The sequence below is a fragment of the Lissotriton vulgaris genome, chromosome 7 (assembly GCF_964263255.1).
Source record: "Lissotriton vulgaris chromosome 7, aLisVul1.2, whole genome shotgun sequence".
In the NCBI taxonomy this organism is placed as follows: domain Eukaryota; kingdom Metazoa; phylum Chordata; class Amphibia; order Caudata; family Salamandridae; genus Lissotriton; species Lissotriton vulgaris.
Window position 1 is genome coordinate 222,702,828 of NC_141695.1, and position 17,600 is coordinate 222,720,427.

General features: G+C 43.9%; 1 protein-coding gene across 1 annotated transcript in view; it reads left to right on the forward strand.

The window, feature by feature from the left end:
• The window catches only part of LOC147701255 (uncharacterized), a 282,557-nt gene that overhangs the window by 181,995 nt on the left and 82,962 nt on the right, over nucleotides 1–17,600 (forward strand). The window contains 5 exon segments of the mRNA XM_086929324.1: nucleotides 2,603–2,928; nucleotides 5,200–6,423; nucleotides 9,693–9,790; nucleotides 9,930–10,117; nucleotides 10,495–11,459. Coding sequence (XP_086785450.1) covers nucleotides 2,603–2,928; nucleotides 5,200–6,423; nucleotides 9,693–9,790; nucleotides 9,930–10,117; nucleotides 10,495–11,459 — 2,801 coding nt within the window.

A 17,600-nucleotide genomic window follows, 5' to 3' on the forward strand; every position in this document is an offset into this window, starting at 1 on the left:
TGAACCCCACCAGATTTCTGTAAAAGTAGTCCAATGGGAACAGGGTTGTATTGTAATCATTGTCTGAAGGGATGGGCGCGTTCAGGATGGAATCTCTTGCCCATTAGGTGGTTTTGTAGTTTATGATTACACAGTCCCCATTTATTTCCTTTTTGCTTGGGCCCACCCATCCTACCCTTTGGGTTGAAATGATCTGGCCTGCCCCACTTAAGGGGAATCCACAGTTATGGACAAGCCAATGTAAAATTTTGTTTTTAAGGGTTTCACTATTTTCAAATTGGCAGGGTTTAAGTTTTGGTACATTGGCAAGGATTGCTACGTATGGCCTGCTTTCTGGTGGGAGATTGATCACAGCGGGAATATTATTGTTGTTGTAGCTACGCGCTGGTGGGTTCCTGCTTACTGAAGGGTGGTCCATGGGCACCTCACCCGGTGCTGTGAGGGAAGAGGATGTAGAAGGACCGTTGGTGGCATTGCTTGGTATGTTGGTATGTGAATTTGCAGTTTTACCAGTAGCTGCTGTGGGGTTCGTATTTCTGGCTGGTGGAACGTGTGGTTTAGATGTAGTATGGGCAGTGGTGTTGGCCTTATTCACAGTCGGTACATTTGAGGTGGGTTGGGTGATTTGTGGGCCTAGATGTTCGAGAATGTCTAATTTGGCTAAGCCCAATTTTTCCAGGTTTTCCACCTTTTTACCTATTTGCTCAAGTTTGTCGTTTAGGGGAGCAATGAGGAGCTTCATAGCGTCCATGATTTGAACCATTATAGACTCCATATTAACTGCGGCTCCCGGGTTTGGCAATGGTGGTTCACTTCCGTTAGTTTGTTCTATGGGAGGTGATGGTAAAGTTGCCTTCTTTCTTCTACCCCTTTGTTTCATGCGACCCCTAATAAGAGCTGGTAATTTTCTATTATGGGTGCGTCTAGATCTACGATGGGCAGTGCCAAGGTTGATCGTACTATTGACGCTGCTATTATTAGGTGGGTCTATTGTATGGGTGGTATCCTCATTGTCGCAGGATATCAATATTGCGCTAGGCGCGTTGCTAGGGCCCAGATCCTCAGATGGTGTTACATTAATCTGCAAATTAGGTGTTAGGGACAGACGGCTGTCCCTGTCTTGGAATATTGTTGGGAGTGTAGGAGAGTCTTCTATGGGAGGTGGCACAGTCCCGGGAAGGCCTGCGTAAGATTGCATTAAAATAGAGTCATTTGATAATGCAGTCATATTTATGTTATGTACAGTACTGTCAACAGGTTGTGGTGTGCGGTAAATTAGACAAGCGCTGGGTGGTAGGGACAATCGTCTCTCGGTGTTTTCAATGGCATTTGCTACCACTACGATTGTCTGTTGAAGCATACGGTCAATAGCAGTTAGCGTTGGTAACGGTGTTTTAGTTTGGGCGGTGATCCTTGCAACAGAACTTGTGTTAATGGGCGTTTTTTTGACCGTGTTTTTAGTGGTGGATTTGGATACAGTAGGAGCCATTTGCAATATGTTTTGAGTCACAATAATGTAATACCTTGGTGAACAGTGCAGAATTGGCCAGGGGGTAGTGCCCAGCCCAGTCTCCTCAGGCCTCTGAGGGCCACAGTGGGCCCGCCCTTTGCCCGGGCTTAGCCCCGGGCACGGCCCCGCGCGCGGTCCCGCGACGCGGGAGGGCCAGCCCCATAAGCAGCGCCTCCGGGCGCCAAGCCTCTACGCGACTTCCGCTCGTGTCGCGGAGGCTGCTGGGAGTTGAAGTCTCTACTCCCCCTGCTCAGCTGCAGGCCCGGTGGTGGAGGGCTGCAGCGGGGGGAGGAGACAGCAGGAGCAGGTGCGGTGAAGGAGGCACTGGATCCCCGTTCCGTGAGGCAGATGAAGGACCTGGGTCCCTGGACGCTGACAGGCAGGCTGATGGGCGATCCGGCGAGCAGGTAGGCTCGCGTGCTGTTGCGCTGTAACGCTGTGACCGACACCCGCTCCCCAGCAAGGCCAGCCCCTTAAGCAGCGCCTCCGGGCGCCAAGCCTCTACGCGACTTCCGCTCGTGTCGCGGAGGCTGCTGGGAGTTGAAGTCTCTACTCCCCCTGCTCAGCTGCAGGCCCGGTGGTGGAGGGCTGCAGCGGGGGGAAGAGACAGCAGGCAGCAGGCGCGGTGAAGGAGGCACTGGATCCCCGTTCCGTGAGGCAGATGAAGGACCTGGGTCCCTGGACGCTGACAGGCAGGCTGATGGGCGATCCGGCGAGCAGGTAGGCTCGCGTGCTGTTGCGCTGTAACGCTGTGACCGACACCCGCTCCCCAGCAAGGCTAGCCCCTTAAGCAGCGCCTCCGGGCGCCAAGCCTCTACGCGACTTCCGCTCGTGTCGCGGAGGCTGCTGGGAGTTGAAGTCTCTACTCCCCCTGCTCAGCTGCAGGCCCGGTGGTGGAGGGCTGCAGCGGGGGGAGGAGACAGCAGGCAGCAGGCGCGGTGAAGGAGGCACTGGATCCCCGTTCCGTGAGGCAGATGAAGGACCTGGGTCCCTGGACACTGACAGGCAGGCTGATGGGCGATCCGGCGAGCAGGTAGGCTCGCGTGCTGTTGCGCTGTAACGCTGTGACCGACCAGGCAAAACTGGGGACAGGTTATATGAAACCTACTTGATCAACATCCCCGACAGTACAAACTACGCTCCAAAGTATACAGTTACAAGTAACCCGGATTTTGAAAAGAATCGGGCAATTCTCATAGTAAAAACATCTGCAGTGCCTCTAATTACCTTCGATGGAAAATCACTTTCTAAGATTGAGTGGAAACCAATTCCTGGAACTGGGTACTCCATAGCAATATATGATTTTGGCAACAAGCCTTCCACCCACGTGGTGGAAGCACCTGGTATGCCCTTTGGATTACTGATTATCCGTTATCCAAAGCAGCCTGCCATTGAAAAGCCAGAAGGACCCAGTGACGGTAAACACATTTTTTTATATAATGCTTTTTTCTGTATTCTATGATATGTCTAGTTTACCAAGTAAAATTTTAACCACTTGGTCTGGAATGTAATTTTAGAAAAGCAATAGTGGTAATGATGTGTGCTTATCATTTAAGTGTTTCTAAGAAAATGTCCGTCACAGCACTGAATAGCGATGTTTAGGGTAAAATAAAATTCTGATGAGAAAATGGAACAGTGCTTCTACTTCATACAGAAATATTGGTTTTAACTAACATACTACGGCATTTCTGTGGGGTACAGGAAATTAAATCAGTGCAGAAGATATATCATTTTTCTTTTCAGATGGAAGGTTTATTACCTCTGATAATACATACAAAAAAGTGTTAGAGGCTTCTCCCAGAAACATTGGATGTACACACCTCATTTAGACTTGAGATCTATTGATATATATATATGTTAGTTATTATTAGACCACTCATCCTTAGGGTGGTCTTTACCCAAATAGTTTGCCTGCCTACCTTCTCTTTTTTGCTGATTCTCTTTGTTGGCCTTAGGACTCTGAGCACCTTACCTCTGCTGACCAAGGCTAAAGTGCATGCGCATGTTTCCTCAATATGGTAATATTGGTGTATAACCAGTTGGCATATTTAGGTTACTTGCCAGTCGCTTGTAGAGTGTGATACCATGTACCCTGGGCCCGTACCCTAAATGCTACTAGTGGGCCTGCAGCACTGATTGTGCCACCCACACAACAAGACTTTGCTGCCTACCTTCTCTTTTTTGCTGATTCTCTTTGTTGGCCTTAGGACTCTGAGCACCTTACCTCTGCTGACCAAGGCTAAAGTGCATGCGCATGTTTCCTCAATATGGTAATATTGGGGTATAACCAGTTGGCATATTTAGGTTACTTGCCAGTCCCTTGTAGAGTGTAATACCATATACCCTGGGCCCGTACCCTAAATGCTACTAGTGGGCCTGCAGCACTGATTGTGCCACCCACACAACAAGACTTTCAAACCTATCCCATGCCTGCCACTGAGGGCCTGTGTGTGCAGTTTACTGCCCCTTTGACCTGGTATTTAAAAACCCTATGCCAAGCCTAAACCTCCCCTTTTATTACATATAAGTCACCTCGAAGATAGGCCATTGGTAACCCATAAGGGAGTGTGCTGTGTAACTAAAAGATAGGACATGTGCTTTTAAGTTTTCTGTGTCCTTGAGTGAAAAATGCCTACGTTAATTTTTCACTACTCTGAGGACTACTCATCTAATAGGTTAACATTGAGAATGTATTTATACTCTTTTAAGTTGTAATTCCTGTTTAGAAATGATGCCTCATAATTTTTAACTTTGGAATGGTAATGATAAATCATCTTTACCGGTAAAGTTGGATTTAACATTACTGTTTTAGAAATGCCACTTTTAGAAAGTGGACATTTCTCTGCTCTCACTGCTCTGTGTGACTGCAGCCTGACTTCAACACACATTTGGGGTGGTTGACAGCTACATTTTGTGCATTTCCTCTAGACAGCCACAAACAAAGAACACTTAGGTGCGTCTGAATTCTCATCTGCATTCGGAAGGCTCTTCTTGGGTAGGGAGGGAGCGGGGAGCCTACGCTTACACCTGAATAGGCAGTGTCCTGTTAGATCACAAAGAGGCTGAGTACCCCCTACTGATAGTCTGGGACCGGGGCTGGGACGAAAGGACCTCTGTGCACTTCAAAGACACTTGATGGAAGTATTGTGCATATTGTCTTGTTTTTTTATAGCTTCAAAATAACAGACTGATTTATAAACTATGTGCTTGCTATCTAAATGGTAAATCAATAATACTTTATGTACGACTGTAGTAGTGAACAATCAGGTGTTTTATAGCCGTGACTTGACCTGAAATTCACTTCTATATTGTAGACTAATGTCTTGCTGCACTACTACTAATACATGCCCACAGGTCGAATGAAAAGATCCAGCAAACAAATGCAGTCATTCAATGCTAAAAATTGAACAATTGAAAAACATGATGGAAAATGACACAATTTGGAGATAGAATACCATTGGAACTTGGCAAGACATATTTGCTAATGTTAGTTCCAGTCTTCAGGGGAACAAAGAGAAAAAGAACTATTGACTTAAGTGCAACCCCGCATAATTAGAGGTGGCTAAGATTTATTCATGCATTCAATCAATTACTTTTTTGTTTTTCTGAAAGAGTTGCTTGGTAAATCATACTCTATATTTTACAATTCAGAGGGATAGGCTAGTGATGATGTGATCTCTTTCTTCTAGATGAAAAGTCATCAGCTCCTGTGGGGACCGACTTTGTTATTCCCACCCCGACAATTCATGATGAGAAGAATCCTGTGAAGTTTGAGTTCCAAGTCACAGCCAAAGAGCCAACCACTGTCACCATCAACTATGAACCTGCCAAATTAAAGAAAGAGTTGACGCTACAAAGGGGGCAGACTACCACCATCACAATCAATATTCCTGCTGGGATGCTGCTGAAACATACTGGAGCTTCACCATTCATCATTACATCAGCAAGTCCAATATCACTCATAGTTATCTTCCACATAGGTTCCCGTGTTGAGACCATTGAACCTGTTCCTTTGCAACAACAGGGAGTTCAATATTATGTGCTAACACCTCCTGGGAAATCAGGCGATGATGACAAAGAATTTTCAATTGGCAACTTCCAAAAACCAAACAGTGTTGCTATCATCCCGACTGGAACTGTGGTTTTCCAAGGACAAACTTATAAACCAGGAAGGAAAATCACTATCACCCTGAAACCTTTTGAAGTAATCCTCATAGAAAGCAAAGACAATTTGTCAGGCACATCAATCGAAGCCACAACGCCCATTGCAGTAGCCAGCGGCTACAGCAGTCCTGAGACAGTCAGTCCATCGTACCAAGTCTCTACTCCACTGCATCCAGTCACCAAATGGGGGAAAGAATTCTTCTTCCTTTCATTGGCAAGACCGGGAAATACTGACAAGGTGTTTGTTGTTGCATCACAGCCTACTAATATACAGTATCAAGTAGGAGACCATAAACAAAGCCTAAGCATGAAGGTCGGGCAGGTTACTGAAATTGAAATACCAGAATTCACCACTATCTCCATCACAGCCAATAAACCTGTCCAGGTGACATATTACAGCACACCAGGCAAAACTGGGGACAGGTCGTATGAACCCTACTTGATCAACATCCCCGACAGTACGTACTACGCCCCAAAGTATACAGTTACAAGTAACCCGGATTTTGAAAAGAATCGGGCAATCCTCATAGTAAAAACATCTGCAGTGCCTCTAATTACCTTCGATGGAAAATCACTTTCTAAGATTGAGTGGAAACCTATCCCTGGAACTGGGTACTCCATAGCAATATATGATATTGGCAACAAGCCTTCCACTCACGTGGTGGAAGCACCTGGTATGCCCTTTGGATTACTGATTATCCGTTATCCAAAGCAGCCTGCCATTGAAAAGCCAGAAGGACCCAGTGACGGTAAACACATTTTTCTATATAATGCTTTTTTCTGTATTCTATGATATGTCTAGTTTACCAAGTAGCAATTTAGCCAATTAGCCTGGAATGCAATTTTAGAAAAGCAATAGTGGTAATGATGTGTTCTTATCATTTAATTGTGTCTAAGAAAATGTCCGTCACAGCCCTGAATAGCGACGTTGAAGCTAAAATCAAATTCTGATCGGAAAATGGAACAGTGCTTCTACTTTATACAGAAATATTGGTTTTAACTAACATATTAGGGCATTTCTGGGGGGTACAGGAAATTAAATCAGTGCAGAAGATATATCGCTTTTTTTCAGGTGGAAAGTTTATGACCTCCCATAATACATACCAAAAAGTACTAGAGGCTTCTCTGAGAAACATTGGATGTACACACCTCATTTAGACTTGAGATCTATTGATATATATATGTTAGTGATTAGTAGACCAATCATCCTTTGGGTGGTCTTTACCCAAATAGTTTGCCTGCCTACCTTCTCTTTTTTGCTGATTCTCTTTGTTGGCCTTAGGACTCTGAGCACCTTACCTCTGCTGACCAAGGCTAAAGTGCATGTGCCTGTTTCCTCAATATGGTAATATTGGTGTATAAAGAGTTGGCATATTTAGGTTACTTGCCAGTCCCTTGTAGAGTGTAATACCATATACCCTGGCCCTGTACCCTAAATGCTAGACTTTCAAACCTATCTCAGGCCTGCCACTGTAGGGCCTGTGTGTGCAGTTTACTACCACTTTGACATGGCATTTAAAAACCCTTTGCCAAGCCTAAGCCTCCCTTTTTATTACACATAAGTTACCTCGAAGGTAGGCCATAGGTAACCCGTAAGGGAGTGTGTGGTGTAACTAAAAGGTAGGACATGTGCTTTTAAGTTTTCCATGTCCTTGAGTGAAAAATGCCTACATTCATTTTTCACAACTCCGAGGCCTACTCATCTAATAGGTTAACATTGGCAGTTTCTGTATACTCTTTTAAGTTGTAATTCCTGATTAGAAATGGTGCTGCATGTTTTTTAACTTTGGAATGGTAAAGATAAATCATCTTTACTGGTAAAGTTGGATCTAACATTACTGTTTTAGAAATGCCACATTTAGAAAGTGGACATTTCTCGGCTCTCACTGCTCTGTGTTACTGCAGCCTCCAATACATATTTGGGGTGGTTAACAGCTACATTTTGTGCATTTCCTCTAGACAGCCACAAACAAACAACGGTTAGGTGCGTCGGAAGTCTCATCTGCATTCAGAAGGTTCTTCTTGGGTAGGGAGGGGGGAGCTGACACTTACACCTGAATAGGCAGTGTCCTGTTAGATCACAAAGGGTTGAGTACCCCCTACTGCTAGACTGGGGCCGGGGCTAGAATGAAAGGACCTCTATGCACTTCAAAGACACTTGATGAAAGTATTGTGCATGTTATCTTGTTTTTTTATAGCTTCAAAATAACAGACTGATTAAGAAAAAATGTGCTTGCTACCTTGGAATGGTAAATCAATAATACTTCATGTACTACTGTAGTACTGAACAACCAGGTGTATTAATCCCTTCGCTGCGGGGGTAATTCCCCTGCTGTGCCGGGGGGCAGGAGGGCGTGCACAGCACCCGCAAGCTCATGACAAGCTCAGCTAGTCATGAGGCACGGCACTCCTGTGCTCATGACGAGCTGAGCTCGTCACAGGTGCACCGGCTCCTGTGGAACGCTCAGCACAGCGGTGGAATTCTCCCTGCACCTGAGCGTTCCATGGCTCATGACGAGCTGAGCTCGTCATGAGCATGGAAAATGTTATAGCCTTGACTTGACCAGAAATTCACTTCTATATTGTAGACTAATGTATTGCTGCACTACTACTATTTACCATTAATACATGCTCACAGGTGGAATTAAAAGGTCCTGCAATACAATACAAAATCATTCTGTTCTAAACATAAAATCGAAAAATATAACCTTAGGGACCGGAATGGCCTTATTAGCAGAGGTAAAGACATATTTACTATGGTAGGCACCAGTCTTTAGTGGATCAGTGAGCCAAATAAATATGAACTCGAGTGCTGCCCTTAATAATTAGAGATGGCCGAGATTTAATCAAGTATTCCGCTCATAATTTATTTGTTTGTATGAGTGATTTGCCAGGTGAATCACACATACTTACTTCATGAATATTTGCCTGTTGAGAAGATGGATCAAAACGAGAAATCCCACAGTGCTTCAGCTCACACTCTCAACATACTTTTATATAGAACACACTCAAATATTGACAGATGTTGATCGCATACATTTGCACTCTCTTCCACCATTGAAGGAATCTGAAGTATCCCAAGCAAGCAAGGCCGTTTATTCTTTGCCCCTGCTTTATTGACACAATCTCACATGACAAATTATACACTAACAGCTCATTTCCTTCCAGAAGGGCCTTCTGTGGTGAAGGTTAGATAACTTGCGGGACCACTTGATTTTTTCTCTTCGCACAAACTCCTTCTAGTGGACCTAGTACAAAAGTTCTGGGAAAGGCAGAGCTGCCCCATTAAAGTTAAGATCATGCTCATTCCATCTTGGAACAGCATTCTGAATACAGCCTCATTGTTTTATACCTTAAAAAGTGCCCCACACAGGAACAATGTGCTTGCCAACTTGGAATTGTAAAACAAGGATGCTCTGTGCACAATGCTTTTCAATGAGGATCACTGTAAACATTGAGGGGGGGCCGCCTTGGAATGGAACGGTGCCTGGTGCCTCACTGTTGAGCGATCCAGGCATGCTGCTTCGAAATGCTGCAGCCATCATGGGATGAGCGCTGTTAGGACACTTGAAGACCATCTGCAGTTACATCATTTGCAGTGTTCGTGATTCGACTCCTTTTCCTTCGAGTCTCCTACCAGAATAGTCTGTCTGTGAAGTGCAATCATTTGTTTATGGTGCACCTTTCCCATTTGACTTTTAGGGTTAACTAGTTCGTATTCAGGTGGTCGCTGTTCTTTTTAGATCACCAGTTGCGTCACTATTATTGGAACCATCCAAGAGTTACCTTGCCATTTGTTCCAAACTTGGTCACAACCACGATGTCCCTGTTAGAAAGCTGTCTCAATTCAAGTGCACGTTACAAAACTAGTTATTACTCAATCCTTTTGCCTGCACGCTATGAGTCTTCAGTGTTCTTTCGAAAAATGTTGTGAATTGGTCATAAGTAGATATTTAGCTGCCAAACCAAAACATATGTAAAGTTCTGACTAGATTCCTTTTCGTCTTTTTCTATACAGAGCTTAATGTTCCAGATCTCAGCAACACAGAGGACTTGAGCGCTGAAAAGCCCACTTCAGGTAAGTCTGGTGACTTGAAGGCATTTGGGTGGAAAGATGTATGTGAGGCCTCTCTTGTGCTAGATACAGGAAGCCAAGCACCTGTAGTATATTTGAGAGCGAGTAATGCCCCCCACACTCAAAGATGGCTGCTGTGCCATGTGAATTCGACAATTCTCACTCCAACTCTCAAAACAGTTGGAAGCAAGCATTTACATGGAAGGATCAGGAGCAGGCGAATATAGTCAGGTGGGGGCAGCTGATGATGTGAACACGGAGCTGGCAAGCAGGCAGGCGTGTGAATATGTGGGCATGAGACACAGTTCAAGGGGCAAAGGTGTTACCTCATGGAACTCCATGCCAGCGGGCAAAAGTGATGAGACACAGTAAGTGTAGTACCCAACAAATACCTTTCCTACAAAAAAATAAAATAAGAAATAGAGAAGGGTGAAAAAAAAGGATCTATGAAAAGAAAAATCCAAACCTAAACAACTGGACTACAAGTTGTGCCATTGAAACACACTTGTTTTAAGGCAGATGTGCACATGTGATTGTATGAAATGCTGTCACTCACAGCGCTCATGACAGAGTGGACTATACCTCTGGAACCATGGTGTCATTGGTAGAAGTAGAATATGACTACAGGCTTTAACAAAGTGAAATAAACAGCCACCCAAAGGGTTAGGCTGAGATTAACATATACACTATTCACAACAAAATGGTTGCATCCTCTGCATTTGGCATTACTTCTTATTACGATTAGTTCAATATCACTCACAGTTCTCATCTACACAGGCTCCCGTGTTGAGACCATTAAACCTGTTCCTCTGCAACAACAAGGAGTTGAGTATTATGTGCTGACACCTCCTGGGAAATCAGGCGATGATGACAAAGAATTTTCAATTGGCAACTTCCAAAATCCAAACAATGTTGACATCTACCCGACTGAAACTGTGGGTTTTGAAGGCCAAACTTACAAACCATGAAGTAAAATCGCTGTCTCCCTCAACCCTTTTGAGGTAATCCGCTTGAAAAGCAAAGACAATTTGTCAGGCACCGGAATCAATGCCACAAAACCCATTACAGTACTCAGTGGCTATAGCAGTCCTGAGTCAGTCACGCCATCCTACCAAGTCTCTACCCCTCTGCATCCCGTCACCCAATGGGGGCAAAATTTCTACTTCACTTTATTGGCAATTACGGGAAATACTGACATGGTGTTTGTTGTCGCGTCCAAGCCTACTAATATACAGTTTCAAGTAGGAGACCACAAGCAAAGTCAAACTTTGAAGGCAGGAGAGGTAACCCAGATTGGAATACCAGAATTCACCACTATCTTCATCACAGCCAATCAACCGGTCCAGGTGACATATTACTGCACAGCAGGGAAAATTGGAGCCAGGTTTTATGAAAGCTTCTTGCTCAAAATTCCAGACGAATCGGAATATGGCCCCAAGTATATATTTACAAGTAACCCCACTTTGGAAAAGAATCGGGCAATCCTCATAGTAAAAAAATCTGCAGTGCCTCTAATTACCTTAGATGGAGAATCACTTTCTAATATTGAGTGGAAACCAATCCCTGGAACGCAATACTCCATAGCAATATATGATTTTGGCAACAAGCCTACCACCCACGTGGTGGAAGCTCCTGGAATGCATTTTGGACTTGTGATTATTGGTTTTCCAAAGCAGCCTGCCATTGAAGAGCCAGAAAGACCCACTAGTGGTAAATTCCTTTTTATATTATCATTTTTTCAGTGTTTTATGATAAGTATTGTTCACCAAGTGGTATTCTAACCACTATCCTGGAATGTAGTTCTAGAAAAGCAATAGTGCTAATGGTGTGTTTCTATCATTAATTGTTTCTGCTGTAATGTCTCATCAAAAGCACTGCATAGTGACCTTTGAGCTAAATAGAACTGTTTGATGGGAAAACAAAACAGTGCTACTACTATATACAGCCAGATTGGCTTTAACTAACATACTAGGGCATTCCATTGGGGTACGGTAAATTAAATCAGTGCTGATGAAATACCCATTTGTTTCGGATGGAAAGTTTATAACTGCTGGTATACATAGCAAAAAGTACTAGAGGCTTCTCTGAGAAACATGGGATTTGCATGCCTCATTTAGACTTGAGAACTATAGTTATATATGTATGTTATTATTAGACCGGTTATCATTAGAGTGGTCTTGCCCTAAACAGGTTGCCTGCTTACCTCCTCTTTCTACTGATTATCTTTGTTGGCCTTAAAACTCAGAGGACCTTACCTTTGCTGAGCAGGGCTAAAGTGCATGTGCTTCTTTCCTCAATATGGTAATAATGGTATATAAACAACAGGCATATTTAAGTTACATGTAAGTCCCTTGTAGAGTGGAATACCATACACTAAGGGCCTGCACCCTAAATGCCACTAGTGGCCCTACAGCACTGATTGTGCCACCCAAAAAACTAGCCTTTCAAACCTATCTCAGGACTGCCACTGCAGGGCCTTTGTGTGCAGTTTACTTCCACTTAGAATTGGCAATGAAAAACCCTTTGCCAAGCCTAAACCTCCCCTTTAATTAAACATAGGTCACCTATAAGGTAGGCAATAGGTGACCCATAGGGCAGTGCACTGTGTAACTAAAAGGTAGGACATGTGCTTTTACCTTTTCCATGTCCCGGAGTGAAAATCAACTCATTTTATGTTTCACTACTGTGAGTGAGGTCTACTTCTCTCGTAGTTAACATTGAGACTTTCTCAATACACTTTTAAGTTGTAATTCCTGATTTGAAAGGATGAATCATGTTTTATAAATTTGGAATGGTAATGATTAATCCTCATTATAAATCCTCTTTACTGGTAAAGTTGGCTTTAGGCTTCTTGGAAGGTGACAGTCCCTGACTGAAACGCTGCGTGCTAGTTGTGCTTGCACGAGCTTTACGCTGGATTTTTAATGACAAATATCTTGTTGCTGCTAAAATAGTACTGCTACCATTAGGGACAGGATTTTAAAATTTACAGGAGGAAATTGAGTATTGTGTTTGTTTTAATATAAAATACCTTCTGCGTCCGGTAGAACTTACGACCTCTCACCCGCACTATAAAAGCACTTAAAACGCACGCCGCTGCTTTAGCGGGGCTCGGGACTCGGGACTCGGGGAAAACTACTTACCGCTGCGCCATCTTTGTTAGCGCTCTAGTGGTTGGCCTGCCTGCAACTGCCTGTCTATTTAGGGAGGGCAGTGCCGGCGCGCGATCATCTTGGAAGGTGACAGTCCCTGACTGAAATGCTGCGTGCTAGTTGTGCTCGCACGAGCTTTACGCTACATTTTTAATGACAAATATCTTGTTGCTGCTAAAATAGTACTGTTACCATTAGGGACAGGATTTTAAAATTTACAGGAGGAAATTGAATATTGTGTTTGTTTTAATATAAAATACCTTCTGCGTCTGGTAGAACTTATGCCCTCTCACCCGCACTATAAAAGCACTTAAAACGCACTCCGCTGCTTTAGCGGGACTCGGGACTCGGGGAAAACTATTTACCACTGCGCCATCTTTGTTAGCGCTCTAGTGGTTGGCCTGCCTGCAACTGCCTGTCTATTTAAACAGACAAATGCAGGCACGCAGCGAATGCGCGCAGCGAAGCGCCGGAGATGCGCCAGAGATAAGCCCGTCTGCGCCCGTCCGCGTATCGGACGCGCTTAGCGCTAAGAATGCTGCTGGCTTAAGGTATTCCAGGGAGTCCCTGCTGAGTATAGGAGAGAGGATAAAGGGTGGGTCTCAAAAAGATGGGCCACAGCCCTCCGTTACCTTGGGGTGTGGGCTGATTAATAGCCTATCCCTGGTTAAACACCACCAGGAGGTGGCAAACCTGTTAGAAAACATGGATTTAGACGTCCTTTTTATCACGGAGACATGGACGAGTGTGAACTCCTCGGTGGAGCTGGGCCTTGCTTGCCCGGACGGGTATAAGATATTTCACAAACCCAGGTCCCAGGGAAGAGGAGGAGGGGTTGGGGTGATATTCAAGGATAAGTGGGACCTTTCCCCCCTACAGGTTGATGATGTTGTAGGGATAGAACTTCTGGGCTTCTCCCTACAAACACCTAAAGGAAGGATGCTTACTGGCATGATCTGCTATAGGCCACCAGGCCTGGATACACAGTACCAAGCACTCTATGGCACTATCGCCGCCCTCGCACTGACCCACTCTAGATTGCTGCTCCAAGGGGATTTTAACCTATGGGACAATGGGCCCCTAGGGAATCACCTGAAGGACTTACAGCATATATGTGGGAACTGGGGTCTAGACCAGCTGATACTGGAACCAACTCACTCAGGTGGACATGCACTGGATTTGGTATTCGCAAACCGGACGGAGACTAAGGTGATTGATACCTTACCTCAAAGCTGGAACGACCACTTCCTGATCCATTTTCAGATCACTGTACCTATTCAAGGGAATGGAAACACCTGCCCTGTAACCTATCACAAGGGACGGGACTGATCTAAACTATCTATAAATAAAATAAATCCCACTTTTACCAGTAAAACTCTCTTTGACTCCGAGGACTCTGTGGACCAGAACTATCAGGTCTACTGCAATCATATCATAGACACCCTGGATAAGATTGCTCCTCTGAAAAATATAAAGAACAGAAGGAAACCCTCAGCCCCTTGGTTTAGCGAGGAGCTGAAAACCCTGCGCAATCGGTGCAGACAGGCAGAAAGGAAGTGGCGAAGACTCTATTTAGAGTCTGATAAACGCTTGCTAAAGATAGAGCAGGCTATATATACCATTCATCATTACATCAGCAAGTCCAATATCACTCATAGTTATCTTGCACAGAGGTTCCCGTGTTGAGACCATTGAACCTGTTCCTTTGCAACAACAGGGAGTTGAATATTATGTGCTAACACCTCCTGGGAAATCAGGCGATGATGACAAAGAATTTTCAATTGGCAACTTCCAAAAACCAAACAGTGATGCTATCATCCCGACTGGAACTGTGGTTTTCCAAGGAAAAACTTATAAACCAGGAAGGAAAATCACTATCACCCTGAAACCTTTTGAGGTAATCCTCATAGAAAGCAAAGACAATTTGTCAGGCACCTCAATCGAAGCTACAACGCCCATTGCAGTAGCCAGCGGCTACAGCAGTCCTGAGACAGTCAGTCCATCGTACCAAGTCTCTACTCCACTGCATCCAGTCACCAAATGGGGGAAAGAATTCTTCTTCGTTTCATTGGCAAGACCGGGAAATACTGACAAGGTGTTTGTTGTTGCATCACAGCCTACTAATATACAAAAAAGTTTCAAAATGCTTTATTCGCTTTGTACAAGTACAACCATATAGCAACATTCGTAATGCAGTTGAAATCACATTTGTAAAAAGAAAAAAGAATAATGAAACTTTTCTAAAAACAATTACATCGGTATCCAAGCCAATCTAATTAAGACCTACAAGATATTTTGCATTTATACACAGAAAAAAAGTTAATCACTATATTTAGCAGCAATTTAAAAGTTTTGTGCAAAACATGCCAAGAGGGATACTACTAATCAGAAAAGGCCTATGCTGGGCATAAAGTGCAATAGTATGTGCAAAATATGGCAAAATTGGACACTATATTTAGCAGCAATTTAGAAATTTAGTGCAAAACATGCCAAGTGGAATAGTGCAAATCAGAGAAAGGCCTATGCTGGGCATAAAGTGCAGTAGTATGTGCAAAATATGCAAAGATATAACTAAAGTGCAGTGTCTTTATAGTCTCTTACGTATGTTAGCAGCAGTTTGTATACGGAAAATTTAAAAAGCGTTAGTGCAAAAAAGGGTACAAAGCCGGACGACAAACATTACCAGGATACACAGCAAGTAAGAGGTATAAAATATCCAAAATTCATATATAAGAGAAATGCATGTGGTTTAACAGTAGCTCACAGTTAGTCATTGGGTGTATTTACCAACAGGAAAAACAGCGGGAATCATATAATAATTGATTTCCTGTGCCCGATGCATTTAAGAACATAGATGGCTACACGATAACACACATTCGGGGAGGACAAGTCAAACAACAATTGCATTGCAGCTCTTATATTACACGTACTGTATTCTAAAAATAGTTGCTTTAGATAAAACTTTCTAAAACCAGTATAAAAATTACAAAATAGTAAAAAGTGGCAGATACTCTGTTTAGATTTCCCATCGCATGGGCACGGACATGACCCGGGCTTTTTTACAGTGGGGAAAGCCACCAAATGGTGAACTATGCCCAGCCTCAGGCGTGCTAGAACAAAGCGATGGGAGTTAATATTAACAAATGTAAGGTATGATGGGAATCCTGTGCTTAAATTATACTCCAAGTACAATTTGAATGTACTTTGTATAGCATACCCCTTCATTCTGGTCCCCTTTGCATGATCCATATAGGTGGTTTTGAGGTCACGCTTCGTTAAAACTGATTCTGTTGGGATATCTTTAAAAATATCCTGACCAAAAAGGATCTTGTACCAGTGGGAAATATGTTTTAGCCAAGGGATTTTTGAGTGCTGATCCAATTTAATACAGTCTGAAATTACTTCCTGGGTAAACTTGGTTTCATCTTTAGCCCAAATGGATCGCCAAAGGGAAAGGGGGCGTAGTGCAATCAAATCTATGACGTAGTGTAAGCCCAGCTCCCTATGGGTAATTTCGTTTGACGCTGAAGCAGGGAGACATAATAAGCGCTTCAGGTACTTGTTTTCCTCCTGTTGAATGGATAGGGCAATCTGCGAGTTATATCCCCATATCCCTGCTCCATATAGAGCAGAGGACATGCACCTTGAGTTATAGATGGAGATCATCTCTCTTATTCTGCGCCCCCCCAGTTTGGAAGCGAATCTGAAGATACAGTTTGTATTTCTAGTCATCTTCATGCCTACACAGGATTGCTCGTTTACCCATCTCCCATCTCCTGAGAAAGTAATGCCCAGATAACAGAAGTGTTGCACAGACTCAAGTTTATCCCCATCAAGGAAAAATGACTTACTTTTCTTTAATTTCTTTCCACAGGTCATGGTCATAGTCTTACCCTTGTTAATTTTAAGCATTCTGCCTTTAATAAAAATGTTAAATTTATCAATTAGCTTTTGGAGCCCATTCGCGGTCCTTGAGCTCAGGACCGCGTCGTCCGCATATAGGAGGACGGGTATTTGTTTTCCAGTAATCATGGGGGCATCAGAAAAAGATTCTTGTAGGAACCGGTCAACCTGATTTATAAAAAGGGAGAATAACAAGGGAGCAAGAACACACCCTTGTCTAATTCCTCTGCCAATTTTAAAAAAGGGGGTGCATTCTCCATTCGGTCCGAATCTGACTTTACTTGATAAGCTGCTATACATTCTGGCCAATAAATGGATAATTTCTGGGGGTGCGCCCATAGCAAGTAATGTTGGCCAGAGCAGTGTGTGTTCCACTAGGTCGAACGCTGAGCTTAGATCGGCAAAGCACTTGAATAAATTCCCTTCCTTGGCTTTTGTGTACTTGCCGATAATAAGCTCAAGGTTCACACACTGCTCCATGGTTCCTGTGCCCCTTCGGAACCCATACTGTATTGGTGACAGAACATTTTTGTCTTCAACCCAGGACTCCAATCTTACCAGAAGCACGCGACTCAGTATCTTCAGTGACGAGTCCAAAAGGGAAATTGGGCGATAGTTTCGTGCTTCGGCCCTTGAACCTTTTTTGAAAAGTGGCACCAAGATAGATTGACCCCATGAGGTAGGTAACTCGTCCTCAATAGCAGCATTAAAGTAGCGTGTTAAAATAGGGGCCCATAAATCAATCTCGGATTTAAAAAAGTCCACGGGAACCCCATCTGGGCCCGGGGCTTTCCCC